Below are 24,271 nucleotides of genomic sequence, written 5' to 3'. Positions count from 1 at the left end.
GGGGGGGGGCAGTAGGTACGTATGTGTGTGTGTGTGGTAGTGGTGGTGTGGGGGGCGTTAAGTATGTATGTGTGTGTGATAGTGGTGGGGGGAATGTAGTTTCAGGTTGTTGTGCAGATTTCTTCCTTTTTTTTTGTATCTTGGTGTGTGTGTGTGTGTGTGTCCAACCACCATGATCACTTAACTGTGCAAATTGATGGTGGCCCCGTATCATAAACAATATGTGGCCTCTAATGCCTGTGTGAGGAGCCGAGGTCACCGCGCCAGCTGGACTTTCACACTCAGCCGGGGGGTGGGAGGGCCCGGGGGGGGGGGGGGGGGGCAGAGGGGCTGGTGCTGCAACGCTTTGTCCACTTCCATCTCTCTCAAGTCCACATTTATTTTGTCTCTTGATCTGCTCTGCGTTTTTTTTCCTGGTATAATGATGATCATGCGCGAGCTGGGATTGTTAAAAATGTAGTCATTTGAATACTGAAGAGGATCACGAACTCACACTCCATCAGGGGGAAATGCAATCAAGCATTTATTATTATATTTTTAATCAAAATGTGAATTTATTTACCTCATTACCTTTCGCTGGCAGATTCAGAAAAATATAGGGACACACACAGTCTGTACCCAGAGGGAGATTTGTCAGTACAATCGGAAATAACATGAGAAATCAATCACGGGCTTTTGGAAGCCTTTCCTTGTTTAATGCACGTCGGAGCTGTGTTCTGATTTTAAACCACCTCCCAAGTTCATAAATGTCCCTGTCCTGGTCATAACATTAAATAAATACATCTTCAGATTTCCAATGCAGCCCGACGAGGCGCTGCCTTAAAAACATGCATTCATTAACACAGAAATATCATTAGTGATATGAAGGTAGCACTTTAGTTTAAAAATGAGGCAGCTCAATGCCCTCTATGCGCAATGTGGGTCACGTGAACTGTCTGGGTTGAGGACAATGTGCTACTGTAGGTGTTGTCCACTCATTAGCAACGCTGCAGTGGCCCGTTGCTTCCCTGGTGTGTGTGAGTGGGTTCTGCTTGTCTCTTTGTGTATTCATGTGTCTAGTGTTAACCCATGTTCATGTATGCAGTGTGCATACTGTGCAGGTGGAGGAATTAGAAAATGGGAAATATGACCTCTGAAAAAACAGGAAAGCTCTGCAAAAGGCTAGCTAGTGGATCAGAAATGAATGAAATTAGATGGCTGCTTCCCTGCTTGTTTTCCAGAACCTAATAAACTGATGTGGAAGGTATTGTTTGAACCCCATGTGGTTTATAACTATATATGTACATACACAAGCTAGCATTTTGATGTGTGCTTTTTCTTGTCAGTTTGGCATGTGATGCTACCATGGGAAGAATGTTAGCTACATGCCTCCAGTCTTTATCACTCTTTGATGTGCAACTGCTCATGTAGAATATTGCTTAAAGGTTTACCAACGCCCCTGTTTTCCCTGTTGTGCAGCCGTGAGCACAGTGGTGTGTGTGGAAAGCTGTCACGCCAGCGTCCTCCAACCAGCGCCACGTGGGGAGGGGGGAGGGTTGAGGGCTGTCACCAGCGCCCACTACAGAGCATGCTCAGTGTGTTCGGGGAGAGGGATTCTGTTTGTTGTGTCTACCTGCCCACCTGTTGTGCTGTTGCAAAATTAGACTTTCAAATCAAGAAGCCAGTGGGAGACGGAGACTCTAGTTTTCCCTCTGCCTTTAATAATCATACCTGTTTACTCTTCAGGGAGTCATCTGGATATTTTTCTTAAATGCCCTCCTCTAAACGACCAGAGTCTTTAATAAAGCAGACAGGCAGAGCAGCCATTACACTAATATCTGGGATGTGAATCATGCAGGAGAGAATTGAGAGATGGAGGAACACCGGGAGGAGGAGGAGGAGGGGGCCTACTGCGCCCTTCATGCTATTATCTTTATGGCATAGCAAAACATGCTTCAGGCAATCAGCATGAAATTGTTAATTGCTCAGCCCACTTCTGTGTTGCTCTGGGGACAGGGACTGAGAGAGCCTTCAGGAGGACTCGGATCCAGCGAGTGTGGGGTGCCCGACTAACTGCCTGCACGCCTGGCCTCAGCATAGGACACAGTAATAACACTGTCAAACAAACAGCCACCCCCTCCCTCTCTCCCTGACCTTCACAGCATTCATAAAGTGGAAATGCAGTTACCAGAGGCACCTTTTAATATCTGTACTACAGTCTAGAAATATGTTTTAGCCAACAGTTTAGTACAAATGTATGTTCCTGTCGCATTTATATGCAGTAGTATACTCCTCAGTGATGTGATGTTGAGTTATCTCACTAACGTTGCTACAAGGTTGTTTGAAAGACAAGGTTTTAGGCAGTGATGTGAAAACTGGTCATAAGGCTTCTTCTACCCTGAAAAAGCCCTATAACACTAGAACCTCTGCCTTTAGTGTGGAAAGGCAAAAAGTCTACTTTAAACAGGAAAAAACATTCAAGCCTGTTTAGCCTGTGCGTGGGTGCAGTCAAGCATGTGTCTTGGATGAGTATATGTGGAAGCAGGCCAGTGCATTTCGGGGTGAGGTGTTTTGATCAGGCAGTCATGGATGTGATGGAGGAGTGTGGCAGATAGCAGCCAGATAGGAGAGAATGATTCCTGGCTGTATGAATAACAAAGGGAGGCCTTTGTTTTTTAACAAGACTCAAGGGAGGTGATAGCGCTCCTCCACTCCATGCGTGGTCATCATAGAGTGCAGTGGTCCTGCATGATCCCCCCCCCCCAAGTGCTCTGAGAAGGAAATGTTAGACATCTTTCCAAAAAGAGCATTACCCCCCCCACACCATCACCATGCTACATGCACTGTCAGTACCCACGCCCCTCCTCCTCCCTGGCTATCATCTTGGTTCCTGTTTTTAAGTTAGCTGGAGCGTCATATTAATACAGCCTGTCATGCAGACTGATCGTCTTAGGCGTGGAGGAGGATGAGCCCTCACAAGGTGTTGTCTTCAAATAGGATTTCTGCGAGTGAGACATCCTCGTTGGGCGATATCCCCCTCAGAGCAGCCACTTTCTTACAGAATGATCTGTTATTAAGCAAATGAAGTGCTGCGGGCCCAACGTTAAATCCCTCCACTTTGTCATGGTGTGCTTTCAGTTATCACACCCTGCTCCCTCATTCATCGCTCATGTTCTCCCCGACTCTGCCCACGTTTTACTGGGGCGACACTACACTGGCATAGTAGTATTTAAAGTCGGCCATCCCTGTGGAACAGCCGTGACAGAGAAGAGGATTCTAAGTGCTAATCAATGAGTCTTAAAAAGCTACATTGATCTCAATTTTAAAAAGGAAGTTTGAAACGAAACAGGCGGTTTAGCCAGTCAAAGCAGACTTATACAGTTAAAGAACAGGGGCTGAGTGCAGTTAGCTGCGATCTGCTTGGGAGCATCAAGGGACGGGTGTTTGAGATGTGCCACTTGCCATGGTGTGTATGGCAGATAATCCGATTGAACTTCCTCAGCTGTCTGCGAGGAGTGTGGAGAGTCAGTGAGTAGTGGAATCTCCCGTAGCGTTAACCATTTTGAATCAGTCTGTTTTCACCCACTGGAATCTTCTAGCTTCCTGTTGTTGCAGGGAGACTTTTGACTTCTACGCCCCCAACACTGGTGTGTTACTGAACTCAAACCAGACGTCTACATCCCGCTCTGCCTCTCCTACTGCTTCGCCACACCTCCGCCCAGTCGATTGAACGTGCGCCTCTCAACTTAAGCAATCATTTGAAAATCTCTTTAGAAAGTCTGTTTTGACATGGGCCTTTTGTCTTGGTCATCCAGAGGCCGAGGAGAATGGGGGGGAGTGGGAGAGCGAGGGGAATGTCAGCTGCTAGGCAGGAATTGATTGCATTAATTGATATGCCAATATGTAAGCTTGTTACATCCATCATTGCGTAGGATGATGGCTAACAAGTCCTGCTGATCAATGGAACCAATAAAGGCTTCATCCATTAATGAGCAATGTGGTAATTGATGTTATCCCTAAGTCAATTAGACCAGGCAGTGCAGCAACTGGTGAGCACAGCCAGGGCCCTACCGGTTTATCTCTTTTTCTGTACTTCCCTCCCTGAAATCCTCTCTTCGTCACTCTCTGTTGCTGTTGGATTAGATGTGACTGCATTCTGGTCTATTCTGTTGACTGATTGGAGTATGTTTGGATTTTTTTGTTTCTTCCCCTACCTGACAGTTTATCTGTATTGTAAGGCGCCTCATTTCCATTTCCTGTGTTTCATTCTCTGTCATTTATATAGTGCTACTTCCTGTTCTCGATCTGGACTTCTCCCTTTGTGCAGGAAGTGTTGCTTTACAGACATTGTTTTCTGATAATGTTACCCATCTTAACCAGCAGGCAGTGGGTGCTAGGCTAGGAGGGTTGGTGCAGTCACAGTGTGGTATCTATCTCTACAGAATGTCTCCTCCAGTGAACAGAGCCCAGCTGTGAGTGCCTGCCTCTTTGAACAGCTGGAAGCAAGTGAGAGACTGCGCAGCGACAAGCCCAAGCACTCAATAAAATGGCCTCTGATAGACACGCAGTCTGTACAGGAAATACAACACGCTTATAAATCAATACTATTGTTTTCACGTTGAAGAGCAGGACTAGTCCTGCCTGGAATCCATTACCTCACTTATCAGAGAACGACATTTCAACTGAGAAAATGTTTTCTCCCTCTCGCTCGCTCTCCCTCCCTCTCTCCCTCCACATTCTTGACTGATGTGAAGAAAGTACTTATTTCCTCATTCCAGAGCAGGGTTATTACTACAGGAGCTGATATTGAAGATAGGGTGACACCTGGTAAATCTAATTGAAGACTTGGACTCTGAATTTGGAAACAAAAGAAAGCGAGGAAAGAAAACTGATGGTAATGGTACTTGGTCAGCCGTTGCTCCTAAGCCCTGGTGTCTGAGTAAGTAGCTGAGGAAATGTGGGTTTTCGCTCAGTGAGAGTACTAACATGGTGACTTGGCCCTCTGTAATTGGTTTTCATAAATTATGGAGGCTGGTCTTGAATATGCATTTGTTTGCTGTCGCAAGGCCTATCAGGAATTGTATGATACACGTTAAATGTGTGATGTCTTGCATGGTTAAGTAATGTCAGGGGACAGTGAGTCATTTCTCCTTTCTCACTCATCAAACAGGTCCTAACTGAAAGCTGATATGAACAGGTGAAACTGATAAGATACTGAGGAAATCTGCTCAGACTGTTCCTGAAACTACCCGACCTTTAAAAGACAAAAAATTGAACTAAGTGTAAGATGATTAGTTTGGACAATATATTTTCACCAGAATCCAGTTTATTTAGTGTGTGTTGTGGAAGTGGAGAAAGGCCCATCTGTCTCTCTGCCTGTTAGCCAGAGCCGTAATCGGTGCTTACAGCAAGGCAGGCTAAATAAACAGTAAGTAAGTTGTCTTGGGTAGAAGAACATCAATGCAACTGCAACTTGCTCATGCCTTTGCTCTGAATGGTTCTGTATTGACCACTCAGGACCCCCGAGAACTCCCTAATTGAAAATTAATATTGAATCAATGCCGCGGGCCATTTGCATATTGATTATAAGCATCCAGGAAGGCACCAAGTATGTGTGGGATCAATAGGGCCTTCTGCAGCGGGCCCGGCGCACTACATCACATGGCAGCTGCCTGCTCCGGAGGTTAATGACTGGCGCTTGTTAAGGAGCTCCTGTCAGGTGGAATCCAGCCGCAGGGGTCTCCCTGCCAAACCCAACCCTGGCAGCAGGCGGGGGTGGAGGGTAGAGGAGGAGGAGTGAGGGGGGTCTGGGCACCTTCTCTGCAGTGTTTGGAGGCGAGATGGAGCTACATTCTGCTCTTGTATTGAAGCCTGAATAGACTGAGGCTACTTGTAGGATGGTAAAGCATCACTGCAGCATCACCCACTGAGAAGGGTAGATGTGTTTCTTTCCAGAGAGTAGACTCTTGGGTAAATCTTAAAAGTTGTCATCCAGGCAGACATCCACTCTCGTGTTGGTATTGTTGTTTATCATGTTGATATGTGCTTCCTGTGTAGAGTTGAATACCATACATGCTCTACCCTATGACTGACAAACAGCAGGCATTATGGAATATTTTTTTGTGATCTTTTTTTGGTAATAAATTCTTCCGCCAAGATTGCTCAATAAAAATAGCATAGTTACCTCCTCCAGAGATGATTGTGTTGAACAGGAAATATTATCATTATTATCATTACTTCCTAACGATTCAGGAGTTTTTGTTGCCATAGTGGTTTTAAGTGCTGTTAGTTTGGAACTAAGCTGCCTAATTTGAAAATAATCATTGTATTTTATGTTTGTTTGTGGAGTTAATAAAAGAAAATACCACCATAGGCTTTTTGTGTCCTAACATTGAACTCTGACCATTTCAAAACTCAACAATAGCTCGTAAAATAGCACAGCCATGTGCCCGCCTGTGAGCCAGGGAAAGAAAGACAGAGGGGGGGCAGGACGTTGTGAGATCAGAGATAAATTGGACTTTCTCCATCTCCTGAATAGAACGAAAACAATATTAGGTATATCAAACGGGTCCTTTTTAATTTGAGATGAAACTTTCACAGCATTAGGAGACAAAGGAGAGCCAGAATCCTCCACTTTAAGGCACAGATTAAGATTCAACACATGCATTCCTCTCCCAAACTTCCCATAATGGGTTCCACATGTTGGAGAGGGAAAGACGTGAGAGGTGGGAGGCGGGAGAGAGAGAGAGGCAAACGGGTAGAGCGAGAGAAAGAGAGTGAGACGGGGAGAGAGCAAGAGAGAGAGGGAGAGCTAGAGGGAACCCAGCCTTCTGCTGCCGTTCCATCAACCCACCTCCACAGGTGACAGCAACACATCCTCCTGCTCAAACTCGATTGGCCGGTTTAGTGGCCAGTTCAGCCACAATAATGGAAGTCTGTGGAACTGGCCGACTCTCTAAACCCACAGGAGACAGGAGACCTGAGGTTGAGGCACATATGAGAGCCGCTTATCCTTCAGTCTATGAAGACAGGGCCATGAATTAATGCCAGTGTGCAGCCTGTCTCCATATGCCCCCCCCCCCCCCCTGCACTGGGAGCTGGGGTCTGGGAGCGGAGAACAGAGCGCCTGGCCCAGGGAACCAGCCTGCATCTGATTGCTTCATTACAGGCCTTTTCATTGACTTGGCTGCACTGAACTGATGAACTGAGGCAGTAGACAAGAGCACATAATTGGGAGAAATGAATTCTTATCACAGCCTTCTCAGGAGGCTGCTGGTCCTGGCTGGAGCCATGAGAGGAGAGGCTTGGACTGGATGGATGGAGGGAGGGAGTAGGAGGGAGGCCCAGACCTTATGAAGCCAGGACCTAGATTTGAATTGAAGGCCACAATATTTTGGAATGGAAAATTGGGAAAGCACCCCAAATCCATAGAGGTCCTTATTTATTGTGGGCGGTGTGTTGCTTCGTCTTAGTGATTAGTGTTTCATTTCTCTTGACAACTGACACACGGTTCAGAAGATTTTTCAGTAGTTTATTCAGTGGGCCTCAGGAGAGAAGCCTCTGCTAGTTAGGAGTTCCTTCACTGGTCTCCTCATCAGCTATCGCCCAAACGGTGTCTCTGGGATGAATAATTTATGCCCTACCTGCCCAACTCTCCTCAATGAGCCCTCTCACTAATTAAAGAGAAGGGTGTTCTGCTGCGGGGACAATAACAACAACAAACAACAACAAACAACAACAGCGCTAACAGCTATATGCATACCAAGGCACAGGGAAATAGGCTAGATGTGGGGACACCTAGCCTAGCGGAGGCGAGCGGTGTACCACAGGACCAATTTAGCGGTGCAGGCCGTGGCCTCAGAGGGCCAGGGCAGGGGGCTGTTAATCCCTGGCCATGCCTGGGAGAGACCAGGGACTAACGAAGGCTCTGGCCCACCCTCTCATTTCCATGCCTGTGTGCACAGTCAGCACTAAACGGAGGAGCAAGGAGGGAACACGCTGGCTAACCTTTCATTTCACAAATGCTGCTGATGTGATCCTGAGACCATTAGGCTAACAGTTTCCTCTGAAAGTTAGAAAGTAATATTCAATTATGTGGCAGTGCATCCCTCATAATGTTCTCCACACTGCATAAATTAATAAGCCTATTTAGCAGAACCTGCTGATGGGCCGAGCGCACAGCGCTCTGTACTACTCCGCTGTCCCCTCCTCCCCCTCCTTCCCCTCCCCTCCGCTGCTCATACCTGTTCACTCGGCACAAAATGGATGCCGCCAAGCCATTTAATTGGCCTCCATTTCAGTATCCAAGGGCGTTGGGAATGGCTCTTTAATAATGTCTCCTTTCCCGTAACAGTTTTAAACCTGTAGCTATCCCCAGTGATAGTGAGTCATTGTTCTGGTCTGTACTGAGGGAATGCTGTCCTGGGCTCAGTGATGGACATGACAGAGTCAGGAGGTGAGGGGCTGTAACGTGGAGGAGTAAATACTACATGAACAGGGTCAGAGGTATTTTTGCTTTTGGTTATTGTAAAGCAGCTGTTCCATGTTCTGGCCGTGTCGGTGTGATCACTCACTGCTCCTTCCTCTCCTCTCCCCTCGCCGAGCCGAGGAGCCAAAGATAACTCACTGAGTAGCTGTGTGTGACTGTAATCACTTCAATTCCCCTCCTCAGGAGAGCATCGCCTCAGTCAGCAACCCAGCTCTGCAACACCACCAGATCTCAGCCCCTTTTCACTCTGTTATGACACATGTGCATGAGGAATCATAGAGGTCCTGAATGCACAATGACACAATTCCACTTAGCATAGCATGAACACAGACCGTCTGGGAAACCCTGGTTTTGGACTACAGGAAGTAGTTGTCTTAGGTGACAGCAGGCTGTGACAGTAGCTTAGCCGGAGTAAATTACAACATTAAACTACTGTAAATGTGTAGGGTTTGGGGGCCTCAGCTAAGAATAAGAAGTCTCCATTGCAGTCTGGCTGCTGTTAAAAGCCAAACGGTGAGCAAGGGTAAAATTGAAAATAAATTAAGTGTGTTCACTTGACACGTGACCCAAGCTGGTGTAGCTGAATGCAGCTGAACCGGCTGTGGAACTGCAGCCAGTTTACATTATGAGGACGTCCAGAGGAAATGCACCGAGATGGAGGCTGAAAAGAGAGAGAGAGGGTTCGGATGGGAGGGCAAGGGAATTGTGGAGGCCAAATTCTGCCTACTTTGACAAGATTATCTTTTCAGGGCATTTTTGAGTCTCTCTTCTTTCTCAGATGAGCTTGCGCCCATACAGCAAATTGGTAAACTGATTAGCTTCAGATTACTACAGGCTGATAAGAGATTGGATGGATATACTGTTGAGATTAAACAGATAAATAGATTGACTGATAGATGAGTTTGTGCATTGCATCCCTTCCTCTGGCTCCTAGTCCCTTTTGTAATTAAGGTTTTAAGGTGTGTGCATAATAAAATAAATAAATAGTGTAAGAATTATGTGATAATGAATTAATACATGACAAGAAGTGAAGAAAGCAAGCAGCAGCTAATTGCATGAGATGAGTCTTTTTCATGAGCTTTTTCAGGGGAAATCTCATTATATGCATCACAAACTATAATGCCAGATGAAATGCTGCTTTAGAAATATGTAAATGAGCAAACATTCTGTTGAGTGAAGGAAATCACGAGGGGGTAGCAAAACTACCAACCAGAGTGGAGTGACGACCCCAGTTTCCGAAGAGACAGCTGTAGTCTCAAACACTCTCTGTTTACACTGTGCAGTTAGTAGTGCACTGTACACACAGAGTACTGCCCAGGTCCCTAGGGCTGTGCAGAGACATGCCTGTTTACTCAGTAAAACGTGTCCACCTGTGTTCAGTCCTCTACTGTACCCTGTACCCCTCTGTGTTTCAGGCCACCAATGGTTCAGTCTGCACGAGTAAGAATAATCACTTAACCTTGAGATTCTGGGGGTACATTTGTTTTTGAGATTTGGGTTTAGGATTGTTAAATTGCTTTTCATGAAGTCATTTATTTGTTTTGGCAGATGATTTCAGAGATGAAGAAGGCTCGTGAGAAGATATGGTAGATGATTGTGACGCGTGGCTCTCAGTGACATATTTCACTTAGCTGACAGCAGTTTTGTTTTGACAGTACCTATTTACAATCCACGAGCGACAATATATTGCATATCATTTTGAATGATTTTTATCAGGTGCTGTGAAGACAAGATAAGCGAAGTTGATAAGACCTATCTGTAATAATTTCACTGTTAAACCGAGATGGGTTGATTATGTTGTGCATAATTACTGTGGAAAATACAGTGTGCCTATTAAGCTGCTCTCGAATGGCAGTAATATAGAAAGCAATCCAATTACCAATAGTTTCTCACACTGGAAATAAAGATTTCTCTAAATAGAAAGGATTGACTAACTGCTGATAGGGGATAATTGTGTGAGTGTTTGTGCAGTTAGAGATCTGGTGGATTATTATCACTTGTAGGGCTAAATGCTGATGGGTGGAGAAGGCCTTGTGACACATGACGTCCTGAGTCTGTGTGTGTTTTGGGGACTGGCTCTGCTCTGCTGCCAGGGAGTCTGATAGCTGCTAAATCATTTATCCAGGCTGCAGCCACGTAGCCACGGAGACCAAGGCCCCACCGTGGCTGTCTAGCGACATCTCTCCTCCTGATGGACGGACGGACAGCAATTAGCAGAGAGGGGTGGAGGTGCTGATGAGGGGCAGAGGGGGACCAGTGTATGATCCCCGCACTCCACCCGCACCCCGTCATACAAACCCAACCTACCCCTCCTTCACAACAAGTAACGAACAAGGAGAGATTTATTCCGATCAAAGTGCAGAACTTTTTAATTAAGTAAAGGAGAGGTTAAAAAAAGAAAGCTAGAAACAACCGCCCGTTTTCCTATTAAGGAGAAATGTCAAGCGCGGTGGCGAAGCGATAGTCTGTACGCGTCCCTTTGTTGTCCCCCCTGACATTGCAGGCTAATTTTTCATGGTTATTTGAACTGGAAAATGAAAGAGAGGTTTGCGATTATTTCCTATAAATGACAACACAATCACATTACGCTTCAGTAGAAACACAGAGAGGATATTGCCTTTTCATATTTCATGTGAAAGTAATGGATGGGATATGCAAAGAGGACCAGAAAGAAAGACAAATGGAGAAAGTAAGCTCCTGTGTTTGATTTGTATTAGAAACCGACCTGATAGAGGGAGGAAGGAGCGGAATTTGTTTCTCAATAAGTGGTGGCAGTCTTGTGGATGTTTTAAAGTGCCTCCACAATGTATTCATTGAATTCCTTTAGCGGATTGCTATTAGCAGCCAACTGGGGTTGAATCCTGATGACACAGACCCAGTAATGGAAAGGAAGGTACCCAGTGTATCCACTATATTCTCCTCTACAGTAATGCATCATATCCTCAGTACTTGGCCACAGTGCTACTGTTTGGACTGAGCTTTAGTGTACGTGTTATCCTGAGGGATGGTACATTTAGGTGGACCTGTCACTGTGCTCAGTGAGTCACACATACAGTACACACTCCTGTCACACTGTGGGCTGGCCTGGCAGTGCCTGGCTGACACCCTGTCACATTGACCCAGCTGAAACACTTCCATGTCCAGTCCAGTTCAGTGCTGAACCACCTCTTCATCCTCTCCCCAGTAAGATATCCTCTCCCCAGTAAGATATCCTCTCCCCAGTAAGATATCCTCTCCTCAGTAAGATATCCTCTCCCCAGTAAGATATCCTCTCCCCAGTAAGATATCCTCTCCCCAGTAAGATATCTTCTCCCCAGTAAGATATCCTCTCCCCAGTAAGATATCCTCTCCTCAGTAAGATATCTTCTCCCCAGTAAGATATCCTCTCCCCAGTAAGATATCCTCTCCCTAGTAAGATATCCTCTCCTCAGTAAGATATCCTCTCCTCAGTAAGATATCCTCTCCCCAGTAAGATATCCTCTCCCCAGTAAGATATCCTCTCCCCAGTAAGATATCCTCTCCCCAGTAAGATATCCCTAACACATTTTGATTTAGCAGGCATAGCAGACAGATAGTATTAGAAAGAAAACACATCAATGATAGCCCCCATATCTTATATTTTTAATCAAATTGATTAGCCATATTGGTATTCAGAAGCCTAGTCAATTCTGTTTTATCTAGCTAGGCGTATGCTTTTATAAACAAGCAGCCCGTCATGCCCGCTGCTGACCGTGTGCTCCGAGCCGGAGAGGCAGGCAGGCGGGAGGGCTGGAGCGGCCCAGTCTGGAGAGAGAGGGCTTGTGGGTAGTGTGTTTGTGTATGTTTATGTGCGTGGCAGGCCCGGGAGGACTGGTGTAGACTGAGCCATGTGGGGGCTGTGTGCTGTGAGCTGGACTCCTAACACATGGAGGTGGGTGCTACATACATCCAACCATGGCCACATTGATTTTCTCAGCTGATGCCTCCACAGAGTGATCCACAGGCAGATGGATGCACTACAAAGATATGCAAATGGAGCATTCGATAAACTGACAGGCAGAGATCTTTTTCAGACGGCCCGCTGTACTGGTGGGTCGGTAGTTCTAAAAAGAGGCGTAAACAGATAAGTACCTGGTAATGGACACACAGACGCGTGTATGCACACATACCTGCCAGCTTGCTGTGCGGTGGGACTGAAGAAGCCTGTTTCAATAATTCACATTGAAACGAAGCCCCTTAGTAAACTAGGCTACGGAATGTGAATGTAAAGTAGCATCAACTTAAATATAAAAATACTCACACACAGTATATTAAGTAATATGTTTTCCAAAGGCTTTTTCAAGGATATTGTTAGCATTCAATTTCTACAGCAGACATCATTTGTGTATATATAACAATGCAGTGTGTATATTCACATTCAGGCTGCTTTATTTGTCAGATATTAAACAAAAGCAACTTGGTGTAGATCATATTTAATAAATGTGTGGATGTAAAAATGGTGCTGTCTTGTTAAGCACAGCGGGCTGTGTTGTGTGGCTGTGTGTGTGTCTGTGCAGAGAGTGAGGCTCTGAAGCTAAGCTGTACTGTGCTGTACCTGGTAATTAAAGGGAGTTTGTGGCAAAAGCCAGACATCGGGAGAGATGAGCTATGAACAAAAGAGCTGTGACAGTTTCGGGTTATGTGATTTTTATGTCCCTTTTTTGCCAAATAAAAAATCAATACATTTTTTCCGGGTTATACATATTCAGAGTGCCCGCCATGCTTCCTCCCTGATGGGGAGTGGGGAGAGGGAGGGGGTAGATGAGGGGGGGCTACTCGCCTGTCACAACTGTACCATCGCATTTTCCGACCCACTGGTGAATACTTCAGAGTTGATGTGATTGCCCTTCATGACAGCAGTGATGCATTTTTCCTATCCCCCCTCCCTTGCTTGCTTAGCTAGCCCCCTTCAATAGTCTAGAAATAGGTGAAGCTATTGTGGTGTGAGATGACGGAAAAGAGGGATGCATTAAGAAAAGGGTTTATTTTAAAAGAAAGACAAGAAGGCGTGGAACATTAACATAAGTGTGTGTGTGTGTGTGTGGGGTGGGGGGGGGGGGGGGGTAGAGGGAGAGAGAGTGTCTGTGTCTTTGTGCAGGCCAGATCTCCCCCAGGCATGAGAGACATGAGAGCAGTAGTGTGTCCGGTGATGTCTTTGCCTCCTGCCCAGGCTTTTAGCCCATTGCCTGCCAGGGAAAAGCACAGTCTGCGTCCTCCTTTGTCCATAATGTGTGTATAGGCAAGGCTACCGTCATACTGGACACAGCATAATGGCCAGTCAGAGCTGTTTGCCTGTGTGTATTCTGTGTGTGTGTGTGTGTGTAGAGGTTAGCTGGAGAGAATGATCCCTGAATGCTCAGTCCCTGTGCGGGCACATTAACCTACATCCCCCGCTCCTCTCCTCCTCTCCTCCTCTCCTCCTCTCCTCCTCTCCTCCTCTCCTCCACTAAAACACAAAAGAGAAAAGAAATAGAACACCACTCTTCACAGATGTATTTATAATGTGTCTAAATATCAATAACACAAGCAATAATTCTACTAAATAGTATTAATTCCTATGATATAATTACTTTAGGGAAAATACTTTAAATTGACATATGCTGTGTGTACTATACTGCCCAATTAGATAGTCATATGTTTTTTTTGTGAGCTCTATTTTGAAGGGAGAGGAGCCGTTTCATCACGATTGATGTCCTGTTTACAGCTCCCTACTTATGGGAGATGTAGAGCATCCATTGCATTAGACATGTCATGTTTGCGATGCGGTGTCACATCAGGTATTGAAACAAAGTGATGTCTATTTAGAATAACAGGATATTCCGGAGGCATGTGTAAATTAGATTTCCCCCTATTAGACGCTGCTGCCGTTGCGGACAGATAAAATAATTCCGTCTGCGTGACCCTTGGTGACCTGAATAAGGGCTGAATGTCCACTGAAATGGCCAGTGACTTTGAAAGGCTAGGGGGATCAAATTAAGTGTTGCTTGGAAGGCTTAGGGGGGTTGGCCGGGCATGGCGGGGGGGTTAGGAGGGGAGTGCTGGGCGAGAGAGAGGGGATGGGGCCCACTGGTATTGTTCTAAGGCAGTGTGAGCTATCCCTGCTGTTTGTGATTAACTTGCTGTTTAAAGTTTTTAGCTATTAGCTGCCCTAACCCCGGACCCCCTTTACCCCTCCTCCTCCACCTGCTCCTCCTGCACCTCCCCCTCTGCCCCCAGCCCCATGGAGACACAAAGTATTCATTCACATTTAGATGGTGAGGTCACGGCAGGGCCAGTGGGGACAGAGTGTCATGTCCTCCCCTAGACAGGTCAGGAATCTAGCACGTAACTCAGTCCCACACCACCAGAGAGACACCACAGCCCTTTAAACCAAGGTACTCTTCTTTCCTTCCTAAATGTGAGGAGCGTGTGTGGTGTGTGTGTGTGTGTGTGTGTGTGTGTGTGTGTGTGTGTGTGTGTGAGAGAGGGGTTTGAGAGACTGAAAGAGCATTAGAGATACAGGACACTCCTCTTTGAATGTGTGGAGTGTGTTGTGGTGTGTAAGACTAGTGGAGTGTTGGACAGTCAGTTGGTCAGCTTGTGCCGTGTGTTGGTGTGACGCTAGGTCTCAGAGCGCAAGAGTCAGACACTGTGTTTATGGTAGCAGGGGAATCACCCAATCCTCACCACATATTTGACTTGCTTTATTTCTAATTGTATCTTATGCTTGTATTTACAATCACTTTGGAAGTTTCCTGTCGACATCCACTAAGTATGAAATATTATAATATTTTTTTATATAACGAGTTCTGCATTTATCACTTATATTTTGTATATCACTTTTCTATATTTTTTTGTTGCTATCTTAAATAGGATGTTGATATCAGCAGTTTGTTGGACTGTTTGAATGGCGGTGTAGTTGCTGTGTGGGACTGTTGTTGTATCATATGTTATGGTTGACTATTATTACTAAGTGATGGCCCATACCTCTCTAACCTCTCACCTCTCTGGTTAGGGAGTGGGCTGTGTTTTACTCAGTCGTGGTTTTCTGACAGATAGCTCATCAGCGAGGGCATGAGGAGGGGTCTGGGCCGGGGCAAGGATACTTTTTGGGAGGGGTGGGAGTGTTTTTCTGTGTGTTGTGGTTTAAGGGAGCGAGGAGGGGGGCTTGCGTATGGGGCATAGAGGTGCTGATATGAGGAGGGGACAATGCATGAAAGCCCCCAGCATGGGGCCTGTGTCCCATTGTCCCATGGTACCCTCCTGTCACTTTCATTTGACACCCCCCCAGTCCGGAGTCAGGCCAGCTTTGATATGGGGATGGGGTGCAAGGGATGATGGGGAGCAGGGGGGATTTTAAAAGAAAGAAGTAGAGGAGAAAGATAGTCTGTGAGGTGTGAAATAAGATTGCTTTTTATCCGACAGCGCGGCGTTAAAGAAAAGGAAGCTGTCCAGAGCTGGATAAAGCGGGGGAAGTGCACCCCTGATTTCCAGTTGAAGTGCTGTGACACCTGGTTAAAATGATAACAACAGCCTCAATAATCGTAATGAGAGTAATGAGAGCTCCGACACACAGCCAGCTCCACACCACAGAGGAGCCCCAGTGACTAGCACAGCTCAACCCCCGCTCCTGGTACTCTAAGACTGGGGAGAGGAGAGGAAGAGGCACAGCTCAACCCCCGCTCCTGGTACTCTAAGACTGGGGAGAGGAGAGGAAGAGGCACAGCTCAACCCCCGCTCCTGGTACTCTAAGACTGGGGAGAGGAGAGGAAGAGGCACAGCTCAACCCCCGCTCCTGGTACTCCAAGACTGGGGAGAGGAGAGGAAGAGGCACAGCTCAACCCCCGCTCCTGGTACTCCAAGACTGGGGAGAGGAGAGGAAGAGGCACAGCTCAACCCCCGCTCCTGGTACTCTAAGACTGGGGAGAGGAGAACTGGTACTCTAAGACTGGGGAGAGGAGAACGGGACAGAGAGGGACAGGCAGAGGAGTCTGCTGCTGAGCATGAAAGGGAGACTGACAGAGATGCAAAAATGAGCAGGGATTCACTTGTGTGTGAGGAGCACTGGAGCCATTTGCTGCAGGTAGGATTGGATTATGTGTTAATAGAATGGCTGTTAGTTTAGCATGTGTTCAGCTGCAACAGAGGAGGAGTTTGACTGGCTGATTTCTATGTACACTGTCTATATATATCATTATTTCAGTCTCAGAAGGAATACTGGAAAGTGCAATGGTTACCATCTATTATTTATTAGTCCGTTTGTGCCTGTCAGTGGGATTAGTATTAGTGTAATCACTGTTCTTCTGGGGGAAGGAAGGCTGTTTGGCCTCATCTGAAGGTTATCGCACTGTCTTCACCGTCTCATCTTCACCGGACGCTTCCTGCAGAGCATCTGCTTTTTACATCTCCACATATTTCTTCTCCTATTTCCTTCCCTGTGTCTCTGTTGCTCTCTCTCCTCATCCACCCACCCCCCATTAATGTGTGTGAGTACCTCGCTCTCTCCCGGCTTGTATAGGGTGACACCTATGGGTCTACTTAAGCCCCTGCACTTACAGGCAGGCAGAGGGAGAGCGAGAGAAGGAGAGCAGCAGCCGCGTGTGTGTGTGTGTGTGTGTGTGTGTGTGTGTGTGTGTGTGTGTGTGTGTGTGTGTGTGTGTGTGTGTGTGTGTGTGTGTGTGTGTGTGTGTGTGTGTGTGTGTGTGTGTGTGTGTGTGTGTGTGTGTGTGTGTGTGTGTGTGTGTGTGTGTGTGTGTGTAAATGCGTGTGTGTAAATGCGTGTGTGTGTGCGCGTGCGTGCGTGTGTCAGGGGGAAATAGATGCTTCAGTTTGTCTTTTTCATCTCCATGTCACACCATTTCACCTGGCTGCTGTGTCTGGGATGCCTTCTGCAGACAGAGAGCTGGTAGGATGGAGAGACTGTGGACTGTCTCCGTTGACAAGCAGTGGAGGACTGATATTTTTATGGGTGTAATCTGTGTCTGCAGCGGAGGCTTATTCAGCTTGCCTGATTAGATTAACAGAACAGTTTAATATCACTGTATGAGGAGGGTTAATGAAGACAATTCATTAGACAACAACCTCCAGGCTATTGTCCTTTACATTTGAACGATTGAGGTTAGAAATGGCCTATTGCCATAGCTCTGAGTGTTTCTCCCCGTCTATTTCCAGTCCTAATCTATGAGTCCGTTTTAGTGGCTCTTCCATTTGCATCCTACTCTTAGGCCACTTGTGACCTTTCATTAATTATGGCTGAACCCGGCTTTAATCATTGTGTAATACCGTTGGAGATGAGATGAGGAATAGACACAGTCATTTGCCACTTAAAGATGTACTGCCGCTCGTGGAATTAAATGTCTGCATTTCTACATTCATTATGGGGGGTTACTGTGCGGTGTGTGGTGGAAGTGTCATACATCTTGATTAAAAACCCAAATGAAGAAGTGTGAGTGAGAGGGGGCAGGCAGGCAGGCAGCAGAGGCTGGGGGGGAGCTCTCTCTACTATGTCCCACAAGAGATCCGTCTGGAGAATGCTGAGGTGACAGCTGTTGTATTCAGTGACGTTGAATAGAGTTCAAATCTGGACTGTGGATCACTGCAATGTTCCTGAAAAAGCATGTTGAGGTGTGGAGGTGTGGAATTAGGCACACTGTAAGAGTAGGACATTTCAGAATGACATGCAGACCCTTTTTAAAGGTGTACAATTTACCTGGGGATTATTTTGTAATCTGAGCACTTGTGCGGCTGTATGGTATTCTAATTCTCCGGGAGTTGTGTGGATTTGTGCAGGCTGGAGTTAGATGGGATTTTGGGGCTAGGCTGCGGCTTTCCTCTGGTTTACGGGGCGACGGTTTAGGACCGCCTCGCCAGCACAGGATGGGCTACGCTGGACGGAACTTGCAGGTTTCCTTGGAAACATAATAGAAACATGGTCAATAATAAAATAAGGAAAAAATGTATTTATGCGAGTGGGATCTGGGGATCACTTAAATGTGCTTTTTACTGGGAGCCAGTTATCCCTGTTAAATACCTTCATTTATACACAGGATCGCCGTCTGCTTCTAGCAGTAATGTCTAGCAACATAATCCATACACCAATCATTCTGTTGTGAGGAGAGGGGCTTCTTACTTTGGGAAACAGTCAGGAACGCCTGGATATTGCTCTTGCCTCATGACACAGAGGTGTTTTCTGTTGAGTTAAAGCTTTGTCAATGACAATCTCCTCAATGCTGTAGTTATTATCATAACTGGAATAATGATAGTTATTGCAATTATGATGCATGCTTGTATGGTATCTTAAGTTTACAGTAAGAAGCACTTTTCAGGCCTCTAAATCCAACCTTTTGTTAAGTCAGTGAGAAAATCACATTGACAAACTCATAGGTTATTTTGTAGGATGGAATTGTATATTGTAGTATTGAGCTATGTATTATTGCTGTCTTTAGTGAGTGTGTTTCTCTTGGTGCATCAGTGATTAGGATAGCAGAACTCCAATAGCACATTATCATCGCAATTTCAGTCTGATCTAAATGTGTAATCACTTTACACACGCTATCATGTGTCTCTCGTCGTATAGCTTTAATTTCTCTTTGATTTACATGTGAATATAGAAGCACAGGAAATATCTATTTACCATGAGAAGTGAAGGAGATTGAAATGTTTGAAGTACTTCACGAATTGCCAGTCATGAATGAATAGAGATAATACAAAACAAAGCATTTAACCATACCGTGCTGGTAGTGAAATGTGCATCTTTGATTTGATTCAAAATGTTCTATTCAGAAACCATTTTTAGAGGCTATTTGTGCTGGTGAAGCTTTGAGTCTGTGTTTCGTTCCAGGTTACATAGTTGGTAACTACAGTATAGGGGTGTAAGTGCTATAGTAGATCATATGAGGCCATAAAAGTCGTGTATGTAGTGGCTTGTCTAGTGGTGAGCTCAGATCAGATGTGTGTTGACTGCAGGGCTGAATATGTGAACAGGATATTTCAGTGGCTGTTGTTGTAGCATTGTCAATATATCAATAGACTGTCGAGTAGAGACCTGAGAGTGGAAGCATTTTCAAAAGAACATTTAAGTACATTTGCTGAGAATTAGCTGACTTGTGTAGTAACTGATAGGCCTTATTGACTGCGGCCCAGTTTACTGTTGTCAAATCAATGTGGTTGCGTGCTAGTCGCACTACTTTTAAACAAACTTAACAGGCCGAGGGGCTGCTCGGGGGGCACTGGAGAGAAATAAAGAAGATTGATGCCCTTTTTATTATCATTTTTTTGCCATATTTCCCTCTCTGCATTACTTACAGATGGCATTATCGGATATTGTTTGGAGTTCAATGCTTTTAAATGGGCTGATATATTGAGCTGAGGCTTTTAAGGTCATTACAGGGGATTTCTGTATTTGACTTGGCAGAAAAATCAAATGAATTGCCGGTCTGAAAGTTTTAAATATTTATGATTTTTTATTTCGCAATAGCGAGGAAGTAGAGGTGAAATGAACCCTGTATTGGTAAGTAGCCTAGCAGACTGCAGCTGGGGACAGTAATGCATGTTGAGAGAGAGAAAGCGAGAGAGAAGGAGAGAAAGAGGGAGAGAGAGAGAAAGAGAGAGTTAGCGAGAGAGAGGTCTTTCTCTAGAAACACGCTCCTCACACAATTATTTTTCCTGTCTGCATACTTCAAACTGCTTTGAAAAATGTGTGTATGTCTCTACCACATGTGTGCGGTTTTCTGCAGTTTTATGTCCACATTAAAGAGAGGAAGCCATAAAGATATTTGTGTCATGGGCTTGAATAAATTAAGAATTATAACTTTGGGGCTTGTATAAAAAATTATGATGGTTATTATTATTATTATATTTTCAAATGAACTGTAATTATTTTCTAAATGTGTTCGTATTAGTGTGGATACAGCAGAGAAAATAGATGAGAGAAAATATAATACATTTCCTCTATCTCTGTTTTGATGAACAAAAATGTATTTTTTTAATGAAAATAAATGGCAAAATGCACTCATGGTGATCAAGCAGCACAGGGCAGAAAGCAGATCCCTCCCTCTTTGTCTGGTAACCTTTTAACTGCGTGTCAGCGAATGTAATTGTTGTAAGCTCCTATAGAAAAAAACCGCTGCTGTCCCTTTAAGTGCTTCCACCAATTCTGATGGCGTGTTGATTTACATATCCCATCCTCTCCTCCCCCTTCAGGAGAGCTGAGCGAGGATGTGGAGGCTGCCAGTGAGACCACCACAGAGCAGGAGGACCAAACCAAAGACAGAGAGAGTGGGGGGGAGAAGGAGCTCACCAAAGGGACAGGTAAGGCCTATATTTACACTACACACATTTAGGCAACACTGCCCTCAGGGATCATGTGCTATTGCACCTGATTTGTTCTCAACAGAAGGCCTTTTGTCTCAAATAATTATACAGATTCTACACAAATGTCAGAGTCCCTTTAATATTGCTCTGTTACAAATCCACAAATCAGTTTGTAGTGTTTTCTTTAAAGGAGGCCTTTCTGTTTCTTACTGTAGGAGGGAGACAGGTCTCCTCTCATCAAATCCTATCTGATGAATTAGCCAAATTGTCAATTGAGCTAATCTGGTCAGGTGACTCATGTTTTGTCAGTTGTCAGTGGATTTTATGGAGAGGGGCCTGGGCGCATAATTCAAGCTCAGCCACGTGTGTGTGCCCATGTGACAGGCCTGCCTTCCGCCTGCACTGCACTGATTGTGTGTGACAGAAAAACACACCTGTGTTAAATGTTATCAGATAGGGATATTTCTCTCTGTGGGCTTTCTGATGCCAGGTGCAGGTGTTGAGTTCCATGGAGAGGTGGGGCTTGAGCTGAGGGGAGACATTAGTGTTCGGGCCTATTCTAACCTGAGGCCTACTTTTACCTGCACATTAAAGGCCTGTGTTTTGGTGGGAGTCCATGATTGTTTGTTGTTGTAGGTTTTAGGATGAATCCTATCTGCTTTTAATGTGATTAGTTTACATCAGTGTGCATTAGAAATGGTTCAGCTGATTTCTGCTGCTAGTCAAGGTCAGCAGGTCCAGGCTGAACGTGTGTGGGTGTATGAGTGTGAGGAGGAGGTTCACAGACAGGAAGTGTTTGTGACTGCCCCCCACTGCTTGGCCCCCCTGGCCATATGTTCACGTCAGAGCATAGCTAGGGTTTGTGTCAAGCCCTGTTGGGGGTCTGGCCTGGATATCCAATCACAGCACTCCTAGACCAAGAATATTCTTAACTTCCTTGGTAGAATTAGTTAGAAGTTATAGTAATATGTTATAGTAATAATAGTTCGGTAACAATCTAGCAATAGTTACAGTAATAGTCATTAGTAATAGCAGTATACTATATAGGGCTCTATTTTCGGCTGATGTTTTTGTTTTTCAGCCCTAACGCCAGGTTCGGCAATTTATCTGTCTTATATCAGTTTGCTTGCGTTCAGATGGGCAGGGTGGAAGTATTTGAGGCATGTCCTTAAAAACATGATCCAAAGTTGTAATTTCAGCACTGATAGGGATATTTAAGACCAACCAAAAGCTGGTTTTAGCGGTAACGTAGTTGCTTATGGCATGAACTTTGACAGTGGAAACACAGCCTATCCAGCCGTGACACACACTGCCCATATGCACATGGAACAAGAGTAGCCTAATGTGCTTTTGGTGCCTTTAGAAATATAAAAAACATTTAGTTTTTCCTATTTGGTTTTATTTGGTTAAAAACCAAGCATAGCCTTACCCTCCTCTCAATTAGGCTTTTTTTGTCTGCTCTATGTAATTGCGAAGTAGTCAAGACTGCCGATAAAGGGTTTGTGCCTCCTGAGACGGCTTGGAAATACATCTTAATCACCGAAGCTTTATTAAAATATAAAGTTTGAGAGGAGTAAAACAGTCAGCTGACATTCACTTTTTATCTAAGCATTGTAGGCAGGCTCACATTATTTTAGCCATGCAGGTCCTGTTTTGGATGTGCATAAAACCCTCCATATTCTGAGTTGTTTTAATATTATATGCCCACATGGAGAAATGATGGTGCCTGTAAGTGTGACATAGCCTATTTAAAACAAGTTTGTTGTTTTGTTTAGCATTTTATTATAATTATTTGTTCTTTTTTAGGCATTTTTGGCATGTCCATGCTCAGCCATAATGCAATTTACAGTATACCTTGCCCCTATATCAGTGTGAATGCTATTGAAGGCATGCAATTACTTACAACAATGTGGACTGCAAATGGGTTCAAGTTAACCTATTTAGCAAAGTTAGGTCTACATTTTGTTATTTCATTTCTGTAAGCCATTTAATAAACTATAATGGACTAACATTGGAATTGGAGTTGATTCCAAGGCAATACATAAAAGACTGTAAATCCAAAACTTGAAGCAACCACATATTTCACCAGGGAGCACGTTCTGATTGGCCAGTGAGGGCCCAAGCCTCGACACACCCACAACTTGTTTATTGATCAAAACCCAGCCCTTTCGCTCCAACGTCTGCAAGTGTGCCGATAATTGTGACAGTGAAAATAGCAAAGATATTTCTGATACACCCCTGAACCTATAGCGCTACCGCCTGTGCTTAGGTTTACCATTGTGTTAGGTTTGTTAAAATAGAGCCCTTAGGTTTACCATTGTGTTAGGTTTGTTAAAATAGAGCCCTTAGGTTTACCATTGTGTTAGGTTTGTTAAAATAGAGCCCTTAGGTTTACCATTGTGTTAGGTTTGTTAAAATAGAGCCCTTAGGTTTACCATTGTGTTAGGTTTGTTAAAATAGAGCCCTTAGGTTTACCATTGTGTTAGGTTAGCTAAAATAGAGCCCTTAGGTTTACCATTGTGTTAGGTTAGTTAAAATAGAGCCCTTAGGTTTACCATTGTGTTAGGTTTGTTAAAATAGAGCCCTTAGGTTTACCACTGTGTTAGGTTTGTTAAAATAGAGCCCTTAGGTTTACCATTGTGTTAGGTTTGTTAAAATAGAGCCCTTAGGTTTACCATTGTGTTAGGTTTGTTAAAATAGAGCCCTTAGGTTTACCATTTTGTTAGGTTAGTTAAAATAGAGCCCTTATGTTAGGTTAGTTAAAATAGAGCCCTTAGGTTTACAATTGTGTTAGGTTAGTTAAAATAGAGCCCTTAGGTTTACCATTGTCTTAGGTTAGTTAAAATAGAGCCCTTAGGTTTACCATTGTGTTAGGTTAGTTAAAATAGAGCCCTTAGGTTTACCATTGTGTTAGGTTTGTTAAAATAGAGCCCTTAGGTTTACCATTGTGTTAGGTTTGTTAAAATAGAGCCCTTAGGTTTACCATTGTGTTAGGTTAGTTAAAATAGAGCCCTTAGGTTTACCATTGTCTTAGGTTAGTTAAAATAGAGCCCTTAGGTTTACCATTGTGTTAGGTTTGTTAAAATAGAGCCCTTAGGTTTACCATTGTGTTAGGTTAGTTAAAATAGAGCCCTTAGGTTTACCATTGTCTTAGGTTAGTTAAAATAGAGCCCTTAGGTTTACCATTGTGTTAGATTAGTTAAAATAGAGCCCATAGGTTTACCATTGTGTTAGGTTTGTTAAAATAGAGCCCTTAGGTTTACCATTGTGTTAGGTTAGTTAAAATAGAGCCCTTAGGTTTACCATTGTCTTAGGTTAGTTAAAATAGAGCCCTTAGGTTTACCATTGTGTTAGGTTTGTTAAAATAGAGCCCTTAGGTTTACCATTGTGTTAGGTTTGTTAAAATAGAGCCCTTAGGTTTACCATTGTGTTAGATTAGTTAAAATAGAGCCCTTAGGTTTACCATTGTCTTAGGTTAGTTAAAATAGAGCCCTT

At 44.6% G+C, this 24,271-nt stretch overlaps 1 protein-coding gene across 5 annotated transcripts in view; it reads left to right on the top strand.

Moving 5' to 3' along the window:
* The window catches only part of zfhx3b (zinc finger homeobox 3b), a 260,876-nt gene that overhangs the window by 207,056 nt on the left and 29,549 nt on the right, over nucleotides 1-24,271 (top strand). For all 5 annotated transcript variants that reach the window (XM_045689152.2, XM_045689156.2, XM_045689155.2 and 2 more), the window contains one exon: nucleotides 20,666-20,773. In XM_045689152.2, the coding sequence (XP_045545108.2) occupies nucleotides 20,666-20,773 (108 nt within the window). The remainder of the gene's footprint in view (nucleotides 1-20,665; nucleotides 20,774-24,271) is intronic.

The sequence above is a fragment of the Salmo salar genome, chromosome 11, assembly GCF_965601325.2.
Source record: "Salmo salar chromosome 11, fSalSal1, whole genome shotgun sequence".
In the NCBI taxonomy this organism is placed as follows: domain Eukaryota; kingdom Metazoa; phylum Chordata; class Actinopteri; order Salmoniformes; family Salmonidae; genus Salmo; species Salmo salar.
This window is presented reverse-complemented; position numbering and strand designations above follow the sequence as displayed.